The sequence below is a fragment of the Thunnus maccoyii genome, chromosome 5 (genome assembly GCF_910596095.1).
Source record: "Thunnus maccoyii chromosome 5, fThuMac1.1, whole genome shotgun sequence".
Classification (NCBI taxonomy): Eukaryota; Metazoa; Chordata; class Actinopteri; order Scombriformes; family Scombridae; genus Thunnus; species Thunnus maccoyii.
Window position 1 is genome coordinate 31,683,454 of NC_056537.1, and position 24,682 is coordinate 31,708,135.

Here is a 24,682-nt window from a genome sequence, read left to right on the forward strand (position 1 = left end):
GTGAGAGAGAAAAGAGAGAGAGAGAGAGAGAGAGAGAGAGAGAGAGAGAGAGAGAGAGAGAGAGAGAAATGAGGAAAGAAAAAGCAAAGAGAACAAGTGTGTAGGCCTATGTAGGAAGGAAGGGAATGAGACAGGCAACTGCAGATAGATAGACAGAAGGAGGGGGAGTCAGAGAGGAAGAGAGAGAGAGAGAGAGAGAGAGAGAGAGAGAGAGAGAGAGAGATGCTAGATAAGTGGTGGGGCGGGGAGGGGGGCGGTCGGCACGCAGTGATTGGAAAATAGCAAAGACGCGCACGCGCTAATCCGATGATGGGTCTCCGTTACCGAGGGGAGGGAGGGGGAAAAAAAGAGTAAGACCAGGGCGGGAGCATCTTGCGCTCGCGCGCCGCGTCCCTTCCTCTCGAGCCTTTTGTGTTTGAAACTCTCATATCTTACATATCAATAATTCAAGCGCGCGCGAGAGAGAGCAGACTGAGCTCCCCCCCGCGCACTATGAGTTCTGCTGCTTCCTCACTCGACCAGGGCCCCTCCGTACCGCGCGCGACTCCCGTTTATTGTGTTTCCAAGTGACAGAAAAGCTGCTGAGAAGTGAGGAAAGAGGAAAAGAACAGGTGAAAACTGAGACCGGAGATACGGGGTTGATAAACTGATTTTTGGGGGGGAAAAAGGAGGAGAAAAGCCTAAAAATAACCGTCTGGTTTCCCCTCAAAAGACTCTGCGAGGGAGAAACTGTTTGCTGTAGGCTCATTAAATCCAAGAAAACGGAGTGGCATCTAATTGTAAAACAACAGTTCTTAAGGTTCATCGGGGGAACACCGGGAAACTCTTCCTTCCTTACTTTTTTTAAAGGGGAATAGACCCACGGTTTAAGGTGTGAAGACGACCGAAGAAGTTCATCGTTCTGGTCCGGTATGTTGGCGTTTTGCCTGCTCAGTGCCGTGTGGCTCGCGGCGAGCCCGTCCCGCGCACAGAACGAGACGGAACCAATCGTTCTGGAGGGGAAGTGCCTCGTGGTGTGCGACTCCAACCCGACCTCGGACCCCACGGGCACGGCGCTCGGGATCTCGGTGCGCTCGGGCAGCGCCAAGGTGGCGTTCTCCGCAGTCCGGAACACCAACCACGAGCCCTCCGAGATGAGCAACCGGACTATGGTCATCTACTTTGATCGGGTAGGAGGCAAAATATGTGTTCTATCGTATTCTGTTAAAATAATAGCAACAAAGAGTAAAAGAAGTAAAACAAGTTAATGTCTGAGACAGATTCGCACAGTTTTACACTGACATAGGCCTATCCAAATTTGTCTCATTCTACCTAATAAAGGACCAGCGCACATATGAAGTTTCAGATAGTGTGTGTGTTTCATGTGTGGTATGCTTATTGCCTGGTGTGGTAGCTGTTAGTCTAGACAGACAACTTTAGCTATATGGATTGAAGTGTAAAATATCCATAATTTGAAGAGGCACCAGAAACGATGATGTTTTTTTCTGCGCCGCAGATCATTAAATTACACCCCGAAGACTGTTTCATTTGATCTTTTTACTGCGTCTTAAAACCCCAAACATTGATTAAAAGCTATTTGCAATAAATCCCGAACTTAATCAAGCAGCATGTTGTGTAAAAAGTCGTGAAAACCAGGAGTCCAGGTTAATTTAGCCGATAGATAAAGGCTACAGTGGCTGGGGTCACGCGCAGCAGCGTCTCGTGCACGGTAATGGTCTCGCGGGCAGCAGAGAGCAGCTCCATTCAAGATAACCGAAAGTGGAGCGGAAATGAATCTTTCTCAGTAACGATTCTTTTTATAGGTAATGTATTCCCTAAGCGGTTGGGAAAGAATAGCCTGGTAGGAAAGCCTTTTGAATATTTCAACTTTTTGAGCTGACAATATGGGATATTGGAACTGACTTGTCGCCAAATAATTTAGTAACGGCAGGTCGCGAGGGCGAGGTCCTACCCGCCTGCCGTTAAAGGTTAATTCTCTCTCAAACTGCCGTTCAATTACACCCCATAGTTCGCTTCCATCCATAAAACCAGACATTTGGCTGCGGAAATACATAATTGAAAATTTCATTTGAAAGATTGATTAAGTTCCTTTTCATCTCCAATAAAGTTTGGAAGTTCTGACAGGGGGAAAAGCCGAGATAAAAGCAGAGAGTTATCCCTCTACATCAGTGAATCTGAATGTGTGGAGCGGGCCAGAGAGGCCCTTTGGAGTTATCTATCAGAAATATAAGTGAAGTATCAATTTCAAAATGATCCCGAGAAGAAAATAAGCTACAATAATGATATGTGGACTTAATATGTTTAACGATCTCTTAGAAAAATAGACAATTAATTAGCTACTAAATAAACAATTGCAAATTTGTTCAGAGGGGTCCATGGCTTAATGTTCGTCTACTTGGAGTCTGTACATGAAAACATTTGGATCAGATTTTTAAGATACAGGCTATATCCACAGTTACTAATGATCTGAGTGCAAATAGACTACTGTGAAAGACATTCAGTAAGCCTATTGAAACAGTTTTATCAAGAATATTTGGTTGATGTCTTTCTTTCTTTCTTTCAGGTTCTAGTAAACGTTGGGAAGAATTTTGACGAGGAGAGAAGTAATTTCATCGCGCCGCGCAAAGGGATTTACAGTTTTAACTTCCACGTAGTGAAAGTCTACAACCGCCAAACCATACAGGTAGCGCTTGTTCCTGTGTTCTTTTTTATTTGTATTTGTGTGTGTTTGTATGTCTGTGCGCGCGGACCACACCATGCGCCCCCATGCTGTTTTTTTTCCCTCATAAAAGTTCATTATCATCCGCACTGGAAGTCATTTTGTACATGTTTGAGATGTCTTTCCCGGGAGACAACGACGGGGGCGGGCATTAACAGATGAAAGCTAGTCGCCCGACACCCGCCGGCCCAATCATAATTAATCAATACATGCAGAGGACAGAGCCGAATCATGCGCATGTAGCCGACAGGAGGATGCAATGCTGTGGTGAGCGCGAGGAGGGGCACGCGGCTCCAGCAGGTTTAGTTTCAGCACCATGGACAGCAACGTCTCCTTCTATGTGTGTCTTACCATGAAAAGAGGCAACAGCAGCAAAATATTTTTGATTATTTAAAAGATTCAAGTCAATTTTGAACAGACAGGCATTGAAATTGCGCCCCTCCAACACCCCCCCACCCCCACCTCTCTCTCTCTCTCTCTCTCTCTCTCTCTCTCACACACACACACGTTATTTAAAAATATCACGTTTTCCTGTTATTTGTTTCTCTCTCACACACACTCACTCACACACACTGCCTGCAGTGTGGCTCTTCACAACTCTTCTTTCATCCTACTAACAGTTCATTTTCACTATGCCTTAGATGCAGTCTCCATATTCTTTTGATGTGTCAAGTGATAAAAAGCACTTTAGAAGTCTTAAGCCCATTTCCAGCATTTAACATGCACGTGATGGCGCTTTACAAGCCACACAGCGTTAATTACAATGTATCTTTTGCAAATTAAACTGTTGTGTAATTATGCTGTTGGCTCCCTGGGGCTTTGCATTATGTGTTGCTACTTATACTTTATTATTGGAGTCTTGCATTAATTAGCATGGCACCAGCAGTAACAACAATAACAACAACAAGGAGGGCGGGCGATATGTGAGGGGAAAAGTCAAACTTGGCAGGTAATCAGAGTCATCTTTGTGTGACTGCACGCAAATAGGCCATAGATGTCAAAGACTTGACTCATGACACTTAGGCAATTAAGTCTGTCATACCAGGCAGAACACAATGGTGATAATGCCTGTCACATTACCATTGGTGCTATTATTTATGCCAATTTGAGGTATTCTTAATATGAAACTACAGTATAGCTATTAGACATTATCAGCAATAAAACAGTGAGAGAGGAATTAAAAAGGAAATCAGAAAAACTGTTTTTGATCATAGCCTGACCAACTGACTTTTGATAACCGGAAATTTTTAGGATAGAGTGCAGCGCATGAGTTGTAATCTGCTAAGGCCCTAAGAGTTTGTAACATTTCAAAAATGGTTTTGAAACTTTAGCCTTGGATGCAGTTAGAAAAAACTTTGTTCTGTCATGTTTCTGACATGAAACAAAGAGGTGTAGGTTGTCCTCTCTCCTCCAAGCATTCGAGATGTGTGCTGCTCACCCTCAACCTCTTCCATTCATCCTCCCATCCATCCAGCACATCTGCTGTGTAGAAAACTCCCACTGTTTAATTGCCTTAGAGACAGCTACTGTGGTGCATGCAGAAGATGAGAGACAGCGGGAAAAAGAGTGTGCTAGGGATGAAGGGGATGGGAAAGAGAGGAAAGGATGTGAATGTAAATGAAAAATAGAGAGGGGGAAAGGGGAAGAAAAGAAGGAAAGAGGAAAGGGAGGGGAATGGGAAGGCCATGGACACAAGAAAAAAGAAAGTTAAGAAAAAACGGGGAATGAAAAATTGAAGGCAAAGGAAGAATTGAACAACATTGGAGGGAGGGACAAGAAGAATAAGGGAAGAAAGAAGGGAAGGTGTGGGAGAGAAGAAGAAGAGAAAAGAGTAATGAAAGAACAAAGGATGGACAGGAAGAAAAGAAAAAGAGGAGGTTCAGGCAGGGCAAAGAGAGAAAACGGAAGAAAGCCAGACATCATGAGTAACTGTTTATCAGCAGATGATAGGTAGATGTACAGAGGGAAGGATAAACAGTTTGTTCCATCTCTCATCAGTCCTTTCTTGTGAAATGATCAATCTATCTATCTGTCTATCTGTCTATCTATCCGTCTGTCTGTCTGTCTGTGACAGGTGACAGATGTGATGGGAGTGTCTTTGTCAAAACCGCTGCAAACTCATCTCACTTTGCTTTTTGCCAAGCTATTAAATTCAAGTATTGCAAAGTAATGCGGTATATTTTCGGATCTAAAGGAACAGATGGGATAGCATCCTGTAATTTCATAGTCATTTACAATATACATTTCAAACACTTCTTTTTGTCACAGGGCGTCATTTCAAGTGCAGTTATTTACATTTCCTACATATGCCACTGCTCTCTATTTGAAATTAAATTGAAACAAATATATTCCATCTCCCTTAGTGAACATCTTGTACCTGCAGCTTAGAACAGAGAGCTCACAGAACAGAAAGATAAACAAATGAGGCGCTGGTAGGATATCAATACTCAGCAATGTGAGGTGCTCTTTGGATAGGTAGGTGGACTTTTTAATCACAAGCTTTGTTTGCATTGTTTTATGAAGACCATAATACTGTATATTGGAAACATTTTCAGGTATTAGACAAGGGTTAACATGCCTTCTGTTAGAGTACTGCTCAGCCATTATAACAAAAATCAAACCATAATCCAGACGTCTTATTGCTACCAACAGCTCCTGAATGTTACATAGATAACTATTGAACATACTTGAAAAATACTCTACCACAGGGCACTGAGATTATATAAAGTTTAGAAAAGATAATTATTAAAGGTGCAGTGTGTAGAACTTAGCGGCATCTAGTGGAACAGACTCTGTCTTTTTGTTACCTTAGAATGAGCCCTTTATATCGACATAGGGAACGGGTCCTCTCCCATGGAGGCCGCCATGTTGCACTGCCATGTTTCTACAGTAGCCCAGAATGGACAAACCAAACACTGGCTCTAGAGAGGGCCTTTCACATTTTTTGCAAGTTTCCATGGGTTCTCCTACGCACTTGGAAAGGGGGGCGGGGGGGAATTCAGTTGGTTTCAATCTGCAACCTCACCGCTAGATGCCACTAAATCTGACACACTGGTCCTTTAAATAATTTAAATAAAATTAAAAAAAACAGGCAATGTAAAGCCATATATTATGGACAAATGTTATGGTGCTATTTATTGTGGTTTTGCAGGGGGGATAAGTAATATTTTAGAGTACTTTGAGCACCTGGGCATTCAGAAATGGCATCCATGAAGCCTCAGGTCAAAGCAGATGTGTTAAAACTATACAAAAAGCACATCTAAAATGGCTCATGCTGTCTGTGGACTGAGGCTTTTCTATAACCATCATTTCCCATTGAGAGAAGAAAACCTGGAGGCACTGCTTCATGCTTTTGATATCACACTGCCCTGATAAAAAGAGAATTTACCTTACATATCTCCAAAGAGTGATATTTTGACTCATTGGATCATAATTTTGATCATATTTTGACCCAAAGTAGCTGCATGTGTCTGCAACAAAGCAGAATCCTTTCAACAATATAGTGCATGTTAACCCATGTTTGTACTGTGTTTTCCCAGTACACACATTTATATTCCCTAATTTGAGTCACTGAGGTAATCCCATGTTGTAATGAGATATTTATATCCATGTACATTCAGAACAGCTGCTTACCCTGTTAATTGGTACTATAGTATATATTGTAACTATATTGTTGTGACTAGTGTATATTGTTGTAACTATAAGTAATGCCAACATGGTCCAGGATAATTTCTATTTACTACAACTATGCTAGTTTGGGTGAAGTAAGTGCAACATATATGCCTAGAAATTAATGTAAGCAACTATCAAAATGCATGCTAATTTTGACACGTGCAAGTAATATTTATATGTCTCTGTTTAAAATTGTTATAGTGCTGTCACAATGTGCCAGCACTTTATAAGCACCACTTCATTAGTGTTGGCAAATTCTGTTTTAAAAAATATGCACATTTTAGAGATTGATATGTGTATACTATTAGAACCACTGAGATGAAATTTGGCTCACATCATTCTTAAATATGTTCCAACAATTACTTAATATAATCTAATTTCCTGTGCAGCAAACAGATTGAGAACCTCTGGCTAAACATGGCTAAAAATGGCCAGAAACACACACACTCACATACACACAGGTACAAACAGGTGACTTTTTTGGTGGACAAATAATTGTGCTTTATATGTCTTGGATAAAAACTTCCTTTATTTGTTTGTTCAGTCTAACAGGAGATCTTTGAGTGAAATCTTAGGACCATGTCTTAAGTTGATGTTTTTGATTATAGTTAAATAGCGAATAAGTGAAAGGCAATTTAGGCCTAACAACACTGCTCAATATTATTCCCTTTGAAAACCACGCATTATTTTACCTGTGTGTCATACATTGGGAGAATACAACAAGATACAGCAACATACATCTGTATTATTTTTATTGTAAGACAACTGTATCCACAGTAACACATACGTGTGATGTGCCAAACAAATCAAAAAAGATTTTGCTAATGACATTCTTTTGTGGTATGTGTGTTCACTGTGTAAGTAAATAAAGAGCAACTTACTATCCTGTTTTAGCACACCCCATAAAAAAAGAAAAAAAATGCAAGCCTAAGGCTGCATTCAGACCGAAATCAGCCCTGCCTTTAAATGATGCAAGTGGCTGCGTTGGTGGGGGCATGTTGTTTAAGTACTGGGGATCCAGGAAGTCCAGTTGGAGCTACAGATTACAGTTTTTCTCAGTTGCTTTGGTACATTTCTCAGATCAGAACTGAAATTCTCAAAACTATTTGTTCAACCTCCACATCATCTAGTCACTTGTGCACATCATAAAAGGAATTTCTCATTTTTTTGAACAAATTGCAAATGCTTTGGCACATTCATGCAAATGATTATGTACAATTGTCTGCTGCTTCCTACATTATCAACTTGTGTTATGTTGATCAAAACATCTAGGCAATATTCATTGCATAAGTCATTACATGCAAAATGTTGGAACCAGTTGTCATAATATGTAAAACATATTGTCTATACATTTCTATTAGTGTCTTGAATTGAGGAATTGCATTCACTAATGAAGGGGAATGTGTGAAGCATTAGATCAACCAATGATCAACCAGTTCTCTAAAATAGCTCAGCAGCTCATGAACCTTCAATTGGCAAGCATATATAGACAGAGCACAACACAGTGTTATAATTTCTGACAATGGAAGAACAACAAGGAAATGAACAGAATCAACAGCTGTTGAGAAGAAGAGGAGTAAGACTACATGAGGAAGGGTAGGGAGGCAAAACAGAGGAAGAGGTAGAAGAGGCCGAGGACATAGACACGTCCCTGATGAAATAAGGGCCACGGTTGTGCACCATGTTCTCAATCATGGCCTTATAATGGCCGAGGCTGGTCGAAGGGTGCAGCTGAATGTTGGGAGAACAACCGTGTTCTCAATCATTCAAATGTTTCGTAGACAGAACAGGTATGTAATCCAACAATGTGCATTATACTGTATAGTATAGTATATAGTATAGTATACTTACTGTAATGCTTCATATTAAAGTATTTCACTTGCATTTAAAGTGTACAGTAAATATGCGTTATACAGATACATACTGTATCGATACTTTAACACACAAACACACATGTATGTATGTATATGTATGTATATACAGTACATTCGTACAGATGTGTGACAAATTAAAGGAACGACCAACATACAGCATCTTAGTAAGAACACCATTCTTCAAAAAGATATTTCCTCATTTAGTGTTTTGATGATGGTGGTGGAGATTGTTGTCTAACACATCAGTCCAAAATCTCCCATAGGTGTTCAACTGGGTTGAGATCTGGTGACTTTGAAGGCCATAGCATATGATTGACATCATTTTCATATTCATCAAACCATTCAGTGACCCCTCGTGCCCTGTGAATTGGGGCATTGTCATCCTGGAAGAGACCACTCCCATCAGGATAGAAATGTTTCATCATAGGATAAAGGTGATGACTCAGAACAACTTTGTATTGATTCACAGTGACTCTTCCCTCTAAGGGGACAAGTGGACCCAAATCATGCCAGCAAAATGCCCCTAAAGCATAACAGAGCCACCGGAAGCCTTCACTGTGCGGGTCAAGCATTCAGACCTGGACCAGTTTTTCCTTTAATATTGGCAGATATATATATATATATATATATATATATATATTGAGCAAGTTACAGGCTGTTGCAGGTAATCCATTGTGTGGTGCTGTTTGTACGAATTGTTTGCGAATGAGAACTGCACTTACTGTTTTGCAAATGTTAACCATGATTTGGGAAATGTATCAAAGCGACTGAGAAGAACTGTAATGTGTTTAAAGGCTTATCAGATGCCAAAGCACTTCACAGCGGTTTGTAATCCTCACAACTCTTTGCCAGAGCACCCTGTATCAGCACCCCCACTGCGTCCATACACTGCCCCCATTCAAATGAATGATAGGGCTGCATTTTTTCCCGCAGAGCTGTTGTTGGTCTGAATGCAGCCTAACACACCTCACCTCTTTTTCTCTGGCTGTCCCCACTTTCTCCACTGCTACTCTCACCCCTCTCACAGCCATGTCAGACTGTTGCTCCAGTGTCCCTCTATCCCTCCCCCGTCTACACCGACACTTCAATTAATACATCTGGAGTTCATCCAGAATTCAAAGAACTGTAGCTACATACTAACGGCTATTAATGGCTCGCCTTTTACTTGTGCAACCCGAGGCATCTTTTATACTGACAGACATTGAAATTAATGAATGTGATGATGGTCCAGAGCAATTTCAACTGCAAGCTTAGGTTTCAGCAGATGCAGGAGAACAGTGGAGAGTGAGAGAGGATGTAAATTTGCCCCAAACAGTGATCAACACCGTAAACTACTACCTTACTACTACTACTACTATTAGCTCACTACTATTAGTAGCAGGAGTAATAGGCTACAACCATGCAAGGATTAGGGTGTAGATACCGTGATGTTGCCTTGTAGTTATCGGGTATGGTGGACCAGGGAATAATTGGATTGTCTCTGGAAAAAGGCAAATTGTTTCTGTTAAAATGAAGACTATAGACTGGGACCAGGATATATTGATAAAGTGTAATAAAATGACTGTAGACATGATTTACTAACTCAAAAACATGGATTTAGTGTGAAGTTTACTCTAACATTGTTGATCTATGTGGGACTGTGAAATCTTAATGATTGGTCAGTCTCAAAAGTGACTTTTTTTGTGGTCTGTAGATTATCTACCACTCATGCATGAAGATAAATAGGAAACTGTCATAAAAAGATTTGTTAGTGAATCTTTTCTATTTTCTATTGGGAGCTTCTAATCTGTATGACTTCAGAACACCTGGCCTACTCCACACCAATGACAAGAACACAGGATACTCATTACTCATTAGGTAAAGTGCGCATCTTTGAGTCTGTAAGTATTATGTGTGGCCTACTAAATAATACTGACATGGTGGTTTAAGGCCAACAGGCAACATGAGAATGCAAGAAATGCTGGGTTGTGTCACTACTCTTCCAATATTCTACAACTGTGGGTTTGAAGAAAATGAGTAGCCATTGATGTGTTGAACATGAAGAAGTGTGAACAGAATAAGTAGTGTGAACTGAGCTATGACAAAGAAAACATAGAAGAAATACACGACTCCTCTGCTACTGTCTCAGACTGTTCATCTTCTACTGTTGAGATGCAGGGAAGTGAGAACCAAGTCAAAGTCAAAGCCACACAAACATTTTATCTGTTCCTATGTTCTCCTGCCTTTGAAATGGTGGATGGAGAAAGTGGGAAGAAAAGATGGAATAATGAAGTTGGTTTGTCTTCTAACTGGCCACAGAGAAAATATTCTGGGAGTTGTCAGGCCTCACACAGAGACAATACATTTCAGCTGCTTGTTTGTGAGCTTGTTTTTCAAGGACGGGTTTAGACTATTCTGCAATTGTAGAGACCAACTCCCTAATTGAAAATAGATGAAAATAATATACAGAAGCAGATCTAGATGTACATATCTGTAATATTTAAAAATGAGCCCAAAGGGTCAAATATAAAAACTCACCTTTCAGCCCATGTCATTCCTCTTATGTATTATATGATATGGGTTTTGTTTGGGGCAAAATATAGGTGACTCTGAAATGGTTCATTGTCAGAAGTTGAGGGATTTGATTTTAAAACATCAGTGCTTGATACTTTGTTAAGTATTAATTCACTATGTTAAGCAGAATGGATGCAAATAGAAATAATTAAACTGAGTATACTTGTTAAGACAGTTTTAGCGAATCAACCTGCGCTCAGTCTTTCTCAGTTTGGCAGAACATTACGGAAACTTGCGCTGTTTTGTGCTTGTGTGATAGAGAAGAGGTGTGAGAGAAAGTAGTCTTTGAATATTAATATCTTTTAATCAAGCAAGATTGTTACAAAGACCCAATGAAAGTGAATCATTAGGACTTTAGTCAGTAAAAAAAAACAAAAAAAACATTTGTATTTCTTTCCAAAAGCTCTTCAGGGTCAGGATTAGAGTTAACTTCACCACTCGGGATTTTCTCCACATTCTCAGAATAATAATTACAAAAACATTTAAAACTTAGACCTCATTATAGAGTTGATTTTTGTAATCAAAGTAAAAACATGGGGCTGAAGCCTAACGTATGAACAGGCATGTGCTTTAAATTTAAGAATATGGATTGACTGTGTAAACCACTAAGGAAGTCTTTCTGATTGCGAAGCCTTGGTTAGTCCCACAAATCATTCCTGTTTGTATCTGATTGTAGTTATCCGCTTCAAAGACTGTATGAGCCTGAGTTCTGCATCACTTTTAGTTAGATTGTCCTCCCAAGAAAAACAAGAGCATCAGTCGTTTCAACAAATGTCCAAAAACATGGTATGTTTACATTCAAGTGACAAAACCCTGTAGTGGCTGTAGGAATTATGACTCTTGTCCACTGGGATTAATGGAGGAAGTGGGGTGAAGTTATTATAAAGCAAATGATGTCTGCAGGAGCAGTAACTTGGGACAGATGATTGGGTCAACAAAATATCGGACTGCAATTTGTTTCTTGTTTCCAACTGACAGACAACATTGGTTTCTTCCATGACCTCGGTCATGCTCTAACCAAGTGGTTATTATTGTAACCATGATGACAAATCCAAACCACAATGTTCCCCTAACCCTAACCAAACCTTAACCTTAGTGTTGTCATATCATTACATGGTTTTATTTTTGAAACGGTGATGTCTTCCTTCTGTTAGAAAATGCTTGTGTGTTGTTCTGGGGGGCATGGTGATCTTGTCAACCTTTAGACCAGCAACATCCATAAGAAAAGGTTTTTCAGCCCTCCTTCATCAAGCAATCACAAGTCCAACTCGTATTATAATGTAGATGTACGCTGTTTTAAAAAAATCAGTATTTATCAGTTCCATCTTTGTGGTACCAGAACATCATGTCTTCTTGGACAACAGTAATGCTCAGGTCAGAGAACTACTTAATATGGTATTTAGGTGATTTCTGGTGCCTGTCAGAAATGTCTAGACTTGATGTGAAGCAATACAAACAAGGGGTAAAGGAACCATTATGATTTTGTATCCCAAAGTTGACTAGAAGTATTCAAAACTTGAAAACAGCTGATGGTAAAAATGATGCATTTTGTACCATATTTCCACCAGTACTGTTGTATAGGGTACGGTATCAGGCTTTCTGTATGATTGCGGGATATCTAAGAATGGTTTGTGTGTTTTTGTAGTGTTTCACACTCACTGGCTTTACTTGTGCAGCCCGCTCATTACCAGCCACCCAAGTTCTCTACATTTTAACAATTGCAGGAGTTCATAAATACAGTTTGACTTCATCCAGTTTCTCAGAATCTCCACACCTGAGAGACGGGTCTGGCAGTGCTATATAACTGCAGTCTTACCTTACTGTGACATTGGAGGCCAAAGGTAAAATATCAGAGTTGATTGTGATAAACCAGGTAGATGCAGCTGATCATAAATTACATAAATGGTGTGTTTAAATTGAAAAATCAACAGATAAGATGATAGAACTTTTTGCATCCTGAGGGAATTTTTAAAAATTATTTGAGTATAACTGAATGATGGTATAGTATAGATTTGCTGTGAGCTTCCAGTTAATTGCAAAAATAAAGGCAACGCTGCGTAAAAGGTCAAATTTACTAAGAGACACACACATGATAAATGAACATAAAATCTTCACTGAACCTCTTTCTTGGGTTTTGTGTCTGGTTGTTTAAGAACACATATGCAAATCAAATGAGTCACAGTTTTCAGTTGTAATACCTGAAGTCCAGTGTGTGTGTAAGAACTGTTGTATGTCTACAGAGTGCATGGTAAGCTGTGTTAACGCTGCAGAGGGCAGAGAGCAGACTGCGGCCGAGCCAGAAGCCACAACATGAAGGGTTGACACAAGTTTTGTCAGAGTATTGTTGTATGACTGACCCTTCATCCATATAGATCCATCTTTTTCATAAGCCGTAAAGCAGTGATTAAACAAAGACAATACCTTGCTTACCATTATTTTCTAGTTATTTACAGTATTTTACTGTTTGATTCATTTTATTCTTAATGACATTTGAATTAGCATAATATCAAGCACTGTCTTTCTTGTTGTCCTGTCTCCCTGCTGTGTGCTGTGTAGCAGGTCAGGGTAAGAGGTCAGGGTCTGCTGTCTTATAGCATCAACCAAGTGTTTTATATCCTCTGTGTTTTTAGTGTTTACAATGTAAATGCTATAAAGAATCAAAGGGCCATCTGATTCAGTTTTCAGCTAACTCATTTTAATTCATTTCCTCTTGTGGTGTGGTTTGACATTTGGCAACAGATTCAGAGTTGGATGTTTTGCCTATATGATGTCTGTGGGCTGTGCCCAAGTTAATGATGTTGTTCCCTGAGCTGATGTTAATGAAGATTGAAGATTTGCTGAAATCTGTAGGATCTGTTTATTTGTGCCTGGGTCCATACTGTAAATATTTCAGTAAGGTTTGGCCTTTGTTCTGGTTGCTTCCATCTCTTTGCACCATTTCTGCATAGTTTTTTCACAGACTGCTTTCCTTGTAACTCAGTACTATATGACAACACATCACCTGTAGAGTATCCAATATCTAATTCTTTGTTTACACAGAAAGAAGCAGGTGTTATTGCAATACAGATGCAATCTTTCCATAGTTCTTTAAACACAAAACAATTAAATTAGATAAAATGTGGTTAAACATAGGATTTGAAGCATAAAAATCCATTAAACTACCAATTTAAAATAAAACATTTTGTGTACACATTTGCAGGTTGTGAAATCTCTTACATAATAAACCGCTGATTATCAGGGCCAGACAGGACACAGAGACAGACCACAAGAACAGTACATTCACATTGGATTCACTTTCTCCAAAATGCAAAATTGAACTCCAATACATTAATTGTTCACTGGCAATCCTAATATCATCCTAATTATAAATTGAAAAGTAACATTTGAGTGAGCTGAATGTAATATATTTTTCCTCTAACTACTTGTCAAAATACACCTACCGACGATGGCTTGAAACATGATAATTAGTAGAAAGCATACGAGTAAAACATGACTTGTGTCCAGTGTTTTCAAAATGTACTGTGAGAATCCATTCAGAATTTTAGGAGATTTCCTGCTAACAAACAAATAGATATAAAAAGGCGAAAAATAAAGAGTAACACCTGTCACACTGTGCTGGCAGAGGCTGCTGTGATCACTGCGGCACTGATGGAGAATAAGAACATTAGTAGACTTAAGAAACACTGTCTCTCTTTTGCTTGCAATACCAATCTCTACAAAGGGATTGTAAGATATAGTGTTTGCAGGCTAACATAATTCCTTGTATAGTCACTGCCATACGTATATATAACACTAATCTGGATGATGTTGGCGAGGGGAACAATGACTTTCACTGTAAAGATTTAAATAAATAGCAGATCCAGAGCGGGGTTCCCTTGGCATTAATTTATTGTCACTTGCATGCATGTATTTCCTATTATTGTAGGAATGAAAGTCCTATCAGGTTTTCTTTATTCTCACTGTTGTAATAACTAGAGTGTTAATTTAAAATCTGTTATTACTACCATTACACTGCTGTAGAGTGTGCCGTTTGCTTTCAACTGCAACTGCACAATCTTCCTATTAATATGTTTAGGATATTCAGGCATTATAACATGTGAAATCTAGCTTTCATTTATATACAAATTTCATCCCAAACATAAAAACTGCTGATGAAAATGTTTTCAAAACTGGTAATCGTATTTCTGGATTGTATTTCTAGAAATCAGAAAATTAAAAAAGCTTGTTGAAACCACCAGATAAACACACAGAGCTGACCTAAATAAATTCTCCTGGCCAGCACAGATGTTCTAGATTTCGATAATGAGAAGGCACGTGACTAGATGCTCTGTGTATTTACCGACTAAACCCTCTCCGAACTGTTGGCAGCAGGCAACTAGTTGTGGGTAACATGTTTTCAGCTAACATCACCAAATTTACACAGTTTACAACATTTATTCATAGGTGGCAGCACTGCAGTCCCCTCTGCATAATATGGCTTTATTGATCTCTAACTGCCTTCTGTCACTCAAACAAAATTGTTACAGCAGGAACCTCATTGTTTTTTGTTCAGCTCTGTTAAGATGCTGCAGTAAACTAACGCTGAGCTTGATAAAAACACTCTCAACTCAAGATCCACTTACTTGTCCTGGAGCTTTCCGTCGCGTCACACTATCCTCATGCCGTGCAAACTTTCCATGATTCTGAGTACCTCTAAAGCTTCTTATCCATGTTGATTCCTAATTTGAGTTTTGACATTTTATTCTTGACCTTGGAAACAACAGTTGACAAAAAATTCTCAACTGACTTACTTGGCTTGCTCTGGAGTTCCCGACTGTATTGCACGGTCCTCAGAGACTGTGGTCAAAAGCTGAGAGAGCTGAGATTGTTTTGTTTTGAAGGTCAAGAATTAAGTCTCAAGCTCAACCTGAAAATCTTCTTGATACTAATTCAACACTTTTTGCATGTTTTTATGTGAAGGCGGCAGTCAGCCTTTATTGTGAAACAACAATGTCTCAGTATGGAGTAAGAATTTTTAGAAATAAACCTAGTCCATATATCCGATCATACATCCATTTACTTTTTCTTTTACTGTTGGAGGTTTGCTTTCCTACGACGTCATCATCTCCTGAATGACTGTGGATTAACAGTTGCTACAAACTTTAGAAAACTTCCACTGTAGGAAACTTGGCCATTTTAAAGACAGAGGGTGTCACAGGCCCCAGACAGACACACCATTATGTATCTATCCATCACTACGTCTCTATCTGTAAAGAGAGAGATGACGAGGGGGAAAAAAAAACGTGAGAGAGAGAGAGGAAAAAAGGAAAGAGAGGTCACAAAAAAGTAAAAGAAAGCAAAAAAAGATTAAGAGATAAAAGAAAGGGGAGAGAAATGTAGAAAAAGAGGAAAAAGACAGAAAAACAGACAAAAAACAAAAAAAAGTAGGACCAAAAAACCCCAGACGAGCATCATTGTCATGTCAAGACAGTCGACTGGACATGATGTAATAACAGGATGTCATCATGTCGTCGGCATTAAGTGCTGCACTGAGACGTCAGATAACTTCTATTTACATATCGAAGGCTAGATTTTCTTTATCCCTCCTTTTCTCTCCCCTGCTACTTTCTTCTGTCATTCTATCTCTTTTTCCTCTCTCTGTTTTCCTCTCTTTATATCCTCATTCTGCCTCCCCGCTCTCTCTCTCTCTTTCTCTCTGTTATTCTGTCTCTCTCTCTGTTACTCAGTCAGTTAATTGGTGCTTATGCATTAATGAATGCAGATCGTTCGAGGCCTGACACGCTGCACAGCCCTATTATCATGCTTTTATATTTATGGCTGGTAATTGTAAGGGTGTAGTTGACAGAGAGAGTGTGTGTGTATATGTGTGTGTGACTGGGGGAGGGGGTAGTAGACAGCTGCGCACAGACACAACCAAAACATGCTATTCATTCATACAGGTGTGTGTATGTGTTCGTGTGTGCAGTGACCACTGTGGTGATCAGCACCTTTAAGAACGCACCCTTACATTACACACACACACCCCTAGACAGATGAATGAATGAGTTAAAAAGCATATGGTGCATATTCACAAGCCGACACACACAAACAAGGAAAAGGTCAGTTCATCCAAATGTCCGTCACTAGCGCGCCAATCTCTGGCAGCGAGTCAGAGTCTGTCGTTTGTTAGACTACAGTCATTACAGACCGGACCCGTCTACTTTTCTCTCTACACACCATTTATTCACCAACTCTCTGTTCATCGCCCTGGGAGCCCGCTGCCTTGTCTGCACTGGAGCACAGGAGGTAACGCTGGGTTTTCCTGGAACAAATTACACAGCTGCAACGCTGACGAGAGGTTTCACTCTGAAGAAATTTGGGGAACACGAATGCTGCAGAGTAACTGTGGAAACCAGGAAAGTCACGACTGAGAACTTTTGTACATAGAGACACAAACTGATAAGACTGACAAACTGACTTTGGGGTGGGGTTGAACTGTACCCTGAACTGCTGTATGTTTGGATTTTGCACTGTCACTATCTGTATAATACATTGAATGTTGCTGTGTTATGTGTTTCTTGCTTGCCACTGTTTATTGTGTGTACTGATAGTTTAAGGGGTTGGTGCCTGTATCAGTTCCTTTGTAGGGTTTTGCTTGCTATAACTAAAAATTATATTTTGTCAGACTGAGTCTCTGACTGGCACCCTGGCTTAACCGCCAGCGACCGCTACACCACAGTCTCATCCTTCCAAAGCCACTGTCACAGCTTTATTAGAGCTATACATCACCAGCACACACCACACACTGACCCAGTGTGGCTGTGTGTGTGTGTGTGTGTGTGTGTGTGTGTGTGTGTGTGAGAGAGAGAGAGATAGATAGCTAGAGAAAGACACAAAGAGAGATTTGAGTCCATTTCAGACTTGCACTGCTTCTGTAAAGAAGCTGCCAATTTTACATAGTTAAGTGTATATTAAAAGTCATTCTGGAAGTCTATTTACATACAGCAGAACCTGTAACATTTTCTATATCACTTAAGTATGAATAAATGTCATCATGTTGCCAGTAAGTGTACGCACAAGATTATGACAATCTTACATACAGTATGACGCGTTTGTGCGTAAGAGGTACAGTTTTAAATGCTGTGTCATGATCACAGCGATCATTTTGAAGCAGCAGATTTGACTCTAAAGATTAAAGGAGTGAAATTTGGTACCAAAATTAATGAACTGCTCTACCTGCTCCCTGCACCAAATGCAAGATAACAAGACAGCTTAGTGAGTACACTCTTTTGTTGTCTTGACTTTCCTTTCACATGCCAGAAGCCAAAAATCACACAAGCATCTTGGCTTTGTCCATTAAGGCTCCCATTGTGTTTGAACAGAGTCAGCGTGGCACTTGGCACAACAGACACCTTTATGTGATTGCCAAAAAGCCATTATTTTAGCGGGTAGATGAACCCTGGAATGTTACACATTCCAAGTCTTAAAGGGGACTTTAGTCAGTAAGATAACGAGGGAACGCGTTTAAATAAATGACTGATAGAAAGAGAGACTGTGTGTGGTGCGTGGTGGTGTACATGTTCCACATGAGTGACTTGGCTGGATGCTTGGATAGGTGAGAGGGTGGATTTCGTCTGCATGATGCATGTGTGTCTGTGTCTCTGAGGGTAACAGAGTGATGTAGTGTTGCTCTTTGTCTGCTATCTCTGTCTCTGTTCGGAAGCATTACACGCACACTGGACAGGAACCATGTCTCCCCCTCCTTCTCCATCCATCTCCCTCCTCTCTCCGTTTCCTCCGTCTGTTCTCCTTTCTCCATGCCTCTAGTTCATATTATGATCTGGAGGTTAATGAGGCTAACTTGAAGCCTTTGGTTGCATCTCTCCATATAATGTTCTTTTTAGCCAAAGTGTCTGTCACCTGTTTGGTAAGAAAATTGAGCTCAGCTTGACATTTTGGGTTGGGGGGGAGGAAGTACTTGATATTTTTAGACTGGCCTCCTTTAAGTTTTCTGCATAAATTCTAGCAAGAAATGAAGTAAACATCAAACAAGTATATTACATTTTCTTTACATTTATGTGGGAACATTACTGCATGATACACTGTATTGATCAGCTTCTAATGTCAGGTCATAATGTAATGTCATTGATTAAAACTTATTGGTCTAATGTGCAAGGTTAACAGAGGAGGTTTAACCAAAAATGGGTTATGGATCTATTTTGTTTACTCCAATGCAGCATTCATTGCATTTTAAAGAAATACCGAGAAATGCTTAAAATGACAAAACACGTCGCATTCCACCCTAAATCTCTTTCACACTCCCCCTGGGAGGCCTCCATAAAAGGGGTGTGTCGTTTGTTTTGATCGTTTACTTGTTTCCTTTACTTGCCCCTCTCACATGTCACATAAAGTAATTTCACTGTTATTGATGACGGTTGCACAACTGCATCAGCGGAGCATGCTGCTCAAATTTTATGTTTCTGTAGCTCAGTTGTAATTATTTGTGCTCATCTCCATCAGTGATTGCAGACTCTTTGAAACAGTGTAATATCTGTGATCAATCAGGAAAGATTTGAATGAAGCTTGTACCGATTGTTGCAGTTACATTATTATTGAAACCTTTATTTAAACAGGGAGGGCCACTGAGAGCAAGCTCTCTTTTACAAAGATGCCTTGATTACAGTACATATAAAAAGCACACAAAAGTTACAGTATAGATCAACAACAAATCATATATAGGAACAATAGAAACAATAAAACTGGTGATGGTATTGCTTGTGTTAGTGGTATCATTATGGGCTGAATTGTTCAGGGAAATTATTGGTTATCACAAAAATTTCAATATCGTGCATCCCCGCTGTGTGCATTAGATGATAAGCCAGAAATTTACAGAAATTTGCACCTCATCAATCACTTTTTCAACACATCGATGTGTTCAGAATACATTCTGTTAATCTAGTGTATATGTTCCTTATATTTAAAGCTGTTACAAGACTTTGGTGACTTCTCCCCATCCATGAGTAGTGTTTTATGTCAATGTAGATTGTAGAGAGAAGACAAATATGGATCAGAAGAGGGAGTGTGAAACTGTCAAAGTGAAAAGCAGAATTAAAATAAATATGTGTGAGGAGATTTATTTTCCCCACAGCACAAGATGTGTTAATCTGGAGCCTCTCTCATCTCATAGTGAGTCAGTCACTTGGCTACTATACAGCATGTATACATACAGTATAGAAGCTCTTGTATGTATAACAAAAAACGTTTTATGTCAGCAATGATCTGAATTGCAGTGAGATTGAGGTGGCACAACACTTACTTGTACTTTGTGAAATCTAATCTGCCCATCATATCAGTGTAGTGTGTAGTTTTCACTGTGCATGGCAACAAATACGTTTGCCTGTGAATATTTCATTTAAACAAATTTTTGCTAAAGGGAATTTCCATTTATCAGGTTTGAAATGTATTATGTTTTGGCAATACCTGCAGCACTAATACGCATTACGCTAGAGAATGAACCAATTGTGCACCTGTAAAAGACATATTAGAAAAACATGTTAATATATACTGTAAATATGTAAGTATACACAAATATGCTCCATAACTTCCTCTAGAGTGCAATTATTTGCAGTCAAAGTAACTTTCAACATTGTTGAATCTAAATTTTGCCATGACCTGTCGCATGTTTCCATCCTGATAATTAAAAAAATAATAATTTAAGTATAGTCTGAGTGTTTTCATCAAATTCACAGACTGGCTGTTCAGAGCAGCATACACACACACACAAACACCCATTCACACGCATACAGTCTGAGTCGCTATGTTCAGTTTGCCATTAAGAGGAGTGCCGGGCCAAGAGAGCTCTTGACTCTGACAGGCTCTCCATCTCCTGCCCACATGCACACACATACATACACACACACACACACACACACACACACTCACTCTCTCCTGACCATCAAGTAGAATGAGGTGGATAAGTGTATAATTATGTGATGTTCATGACTGTGCTCCATCAGTTAGCAACAGTTTTACAATTACTCACTTCCAGGGTGTACAGAAATATTTTGGAGGATGTAAAGCTCAGGTGTGATATTCTCTGAGAGGATGTTTTCTGAACTGTTCCATGGAATCATAAAACCTTAAAACTAAACCTTGCATCCTGTGTAATGTAATGAAACGAAAACATTGCTAACACACATCGGGAGTGGTCTGTGAAATACAGTTGTGATAACATACAACCTTTACTCTGTTGCGAGGCGTGTCTATCAGTAAGGTTTGAAATGGTTGTATCTCTGTTCAACAGACTGATTTCAACTCCCTTTCAACTTTGAATTTGTCAGGAATTTATTTTCTCCCTGGCGGTAAAACACATTGCATGAGCCATGAGAAAATCATGTGTGTTAAACTGGGATAACTAAACATTTTTAGTGTTACTAACTAACTCTAAAAGACTTGAAATAACTCTCTAGCCTACCAATATTAATCCTACAAACAACCCATAATGCAGCTCTCTCAGTTGGACTTGTGTTGTACTGGTACTCTCTCCATTTAAAATCAATCTGATGTTGTGAATAAATATAGTAAACATGTAGTGCTCAAATGCAGTCCACTTTTTCAAATGTTGTACCCCCAAAAAACCCAATCTTTTTACAATTTCCATTGAGCATCACATTTAATTTTAGGGTGTTGTTTTCAGACTGTATTGTTTCTGCTTACTGACATTAAATCAGCCATCGTGTGGTCATATTCTTGCAGTGTATGTATACCTCTAGAAGTGCAGCACAATGACGACCCTGTGTCGTACAGTAGGCCAGAACAGAGGGCCTGTAATCTCACAGGTTTTATAAAGTGTGATCCTGCATAAACACACATTTCTCCACATTTCATTTCGGTTTCTTTTAGTGCCGCGTCGGTGCCAGGGGTAGCATAAAACCATTTCTTAGTGAAGCATAAGGGGGAAACTAAGCCAGGGAGCGCTTGTATTTCTGTGTTGCTCAAAAGAGAATGATGAAAGCCGTTGTCTGGTGTGTATGTTGGCTGGCCTGGGAAGGGAGGGGACACATTTCTGACAGCTACTTCTCTTTGTTAGAAGAAGATGTTATTCCCTATTGAAACATCTGTTGAGTCAGACAGTGTGTGTGTGTGTCTGCTGTGTCTTTTCTGTGAGTGAATATCTCTCTCCAAGTCATTGTTAAATCTTCTTCAAGTGGTAATTGAAAAAAAAAAAACAGCCATTCGTGATAAATCTGTTGATATGTGCTGAATTCACAGCACAAATCTGCGCCATGCAACATTGTATTACCATAACAAAATGCATTTTTTCATTATGTTAGTTAAAGATTGTAAGGATCTTGCGGTGCAACAAGAAGTCTAAAAATATGATGCTCTGAATCCATGTGAAAGCATCATGATATTTTGGGCATGCATCATACCAAATGTCCCTACATTTCCCTGCTTGTGTTGAGTGTCAGTTTGTCTCTCAGCCTCTTTCTTTCCTCTTTCAATTCAGTAAAACATCTCTCCTGTTCTGTCTCATCCAGGTGAGCTTGATGCACAACGGCTGGCCGGTGATTTCGGCATTTGCCGGTGACCAGGACGTGACACGCGAGGCGGCCAGCAATGGTGTCCTGATTCAAATGGAGAAGGGAGACCGGGCCTACCTCAAACTGGAGAGAGGAAACCTAATGGGAGGATGGAAATACTCCACCTTCTCCGGCTTCCTGGTGTTCCCCATGTAGAGAAAAGAGCAAGAGGAAGAGGAGGAGGAGCAGGGGATGGAAACGAAAGAGGAGGAGCTGCTGAAAGATGGAAAGTACAATGAAGAGGTGAAAAGGCAGATGGAGGGGGCGGAGGGCCATGGGGAAGAGAAAACGGTGCGAATAAGACGGTGGAAGAGGCGGAGAAGAAGAAAAACGAAGAGGGAACGTGACAACAGACTTCTGTTTGAGACGCTGCAGAGGGAGGAGGGAAGAGGAAGAATGACAGATGTTATAGAGAGATGTAAAAGCATGAAACAGAAAGAGGGTAAAACGAGAGGACAATAGGGAGCCGATACATGAAAGTGTATGGCCAGCTTCTTCACTTCCCTTCATCCTTCCATCCATCCTTTCCTCCCTCTGTTTCTCTGAGGCTTGACTGCAGCTTTGGACCGCCAAAACCTTTTTTATTCTCTGCTGAAAGACGCAATTGATCATTTATATGTTCCAGAGTGTTCTAAAGCCCAAGTGTAACCCCCTTCCCTCCTCCACATTCATTCATTCATTCATTATTAATTCATCGATCTCTATCAACATAAAGCTTTGAAGAATGTTTTTCGAAGAACTGCTCCTCACATCTCCCATTTACTGTGGCCATATTTGTAGTCTTTTTTTTTCTTATGCCTGACATAAATTGCACTGATTTTGGATCAGCCTCTACCCCAAAGCCAAACCAGATTTTTTTTCATAGGGGGGAACACTAAACACTGATCACAAAATCAGGTGCTAGGGACACATGTACCTTCCCTGTGCAGCTGTGTTTTATAGATATCATCATAATTATTGGCTTTTAAAAACTCACATATCTAGACAGTTTGTTCTTGAAAGACACATCTGTTCCTCCCTTTCCCTTCTATCCGTTTTTTTCCCGCTCTCTGTTACTTAATCCTCGCAGACAGCACTGCACTCTCTCTTCCTGCATCCCTGGTACAGTCAGTTTGTTCCCCGTTATTTGTCTTCAAATTAGACGTCTTGATTTCCTACAACAACTAGCTAACACTACAGACACGCTCCCCAGCTGTAACCATCAAAGATGACTCCGAATCTAAGACAGTCAAGCATGGCAGTAACAAAGATAAGACACCTTTAATTGAAAAGCTCACACAACAGCTGCTATAAATAAACTTAAATGACGTGCAAATAAACTGAAAAACCTGAATCAAACTATGTATTGCTGTAAAATGTATGACTTTAAACACTATTTTAAAATACTCTGCTAGCAAGAAAATTGCTTCAAAGAGCACAAGAAAAAACCGAAATGAAAAGTTTTTTACTCTTCCGCTGTACTCTAAATGTGGAAGTGTGTGTAGATATAGAGGTTTCATCTACAGGAATTTCAGATACAAACAGTTAAATGTAGATTTAATAAATCACATCCTCCAATCATGATACTTAATTGTGACTCTTTGTGACTATATCTAATGAACTAAACATTGGTATTGAAACAAGTCACACACAAAGTATTGCTATAGCTGCAAATTACCATGATTCCTACTTTATATGTCCTCTCCTTGGTTCCTTAAATGTTTCTATCATCTCTCAGGCAGCCACGCAAATATTGGACCCTCCATGCTGTCCTCCCATCCTTCCTCAATCACATTCATCTCCCCTCCCTCAGTCTGTTTCTCCCCCTCCCTCTGTTGTTGTTGGTCTCTCTCATCACCGCTGCCGTTTCTCAGATTTGTACCCCTCCTTCTCCAGGATCCTCTTCTCTCTTTGACTATGCTGTTTACCCACAAGTGCAGATTTCGCTCCCTCTTCCTTTTTGTATACCTCTGTTATCCCCCCCTCCCCTCCCCCAATCACCTTCTCTCTCTCTCTATCTTTACTTAACGGTCCATCTCCCTCTCCTTCCTCATGTGTGTACTTTATCTGCTGCTGTACTTGTTTGCCTCCCAGCACGGATCCTTCCTTGCTTTTCTTCTATGTTGGACTTTGGACACTGAAACCAACTTACAACCACGAACTCTATAACATATATATATATCTATATATCTATATCTATATCTATATATATATATATATACATATATATATATATATATATATAAAATTTACACAGTATATATACAAATGGATATATAAATATATCGAAATCTAAGCCACTGTTTCTATTCTACTGGTATTAT

General features: G+C 39.8%; 1 protein-coding gene across 1 annotated transcript; it reads left to right on the forward strand.

The window, feature by feature from the left end:
• The first annotated feature begins 377 nt into the window (after nt 1-377).
• Nucleotides 378-24,505, forward strand: cbln1 (cerebellin 1 precursor). The gene is made up of 3 exons (XM_042410674.1): nt 378-1,169; nt 2,564-2,683; nt 22,338-24,505. Exons 1-3 carry the CDS (start codon nt 912-914, stop codon nt 22,533-22,535), a joined length of 576 nt encoding a protein of 191 aa, XP_042266608.1. The 5' UTR covers nt 378-911; the 3' UTR covers nt 22,536-24,505.
• Nucleotides 24,506-24,682: the final 177 nt, after the last annotated feature.

Coding starts and splice junctions, on each gene's coding strand:
- cbln1 (XM_042410674.1), top strand. CDS start 912: ATGTTGGCGTTTTGCCTGCTCAGTGCCGTGTGGCTCGCGGCGAGCCCG. Junction 1,170..2,563: donor TGGTCATCTACTTTGATCGG/GTAGGAGGCAAA, acceptor TCTTTCTTTCAG/GTTCTAGTAAACGTTGGGAA. Junction 2,684..22,337: donor ACAACCGCCAAACCATACAG/GTAGCGCTTGTT, acceptor TGTCTCATCCAG/GTGAGCTTGATGCACAACGG.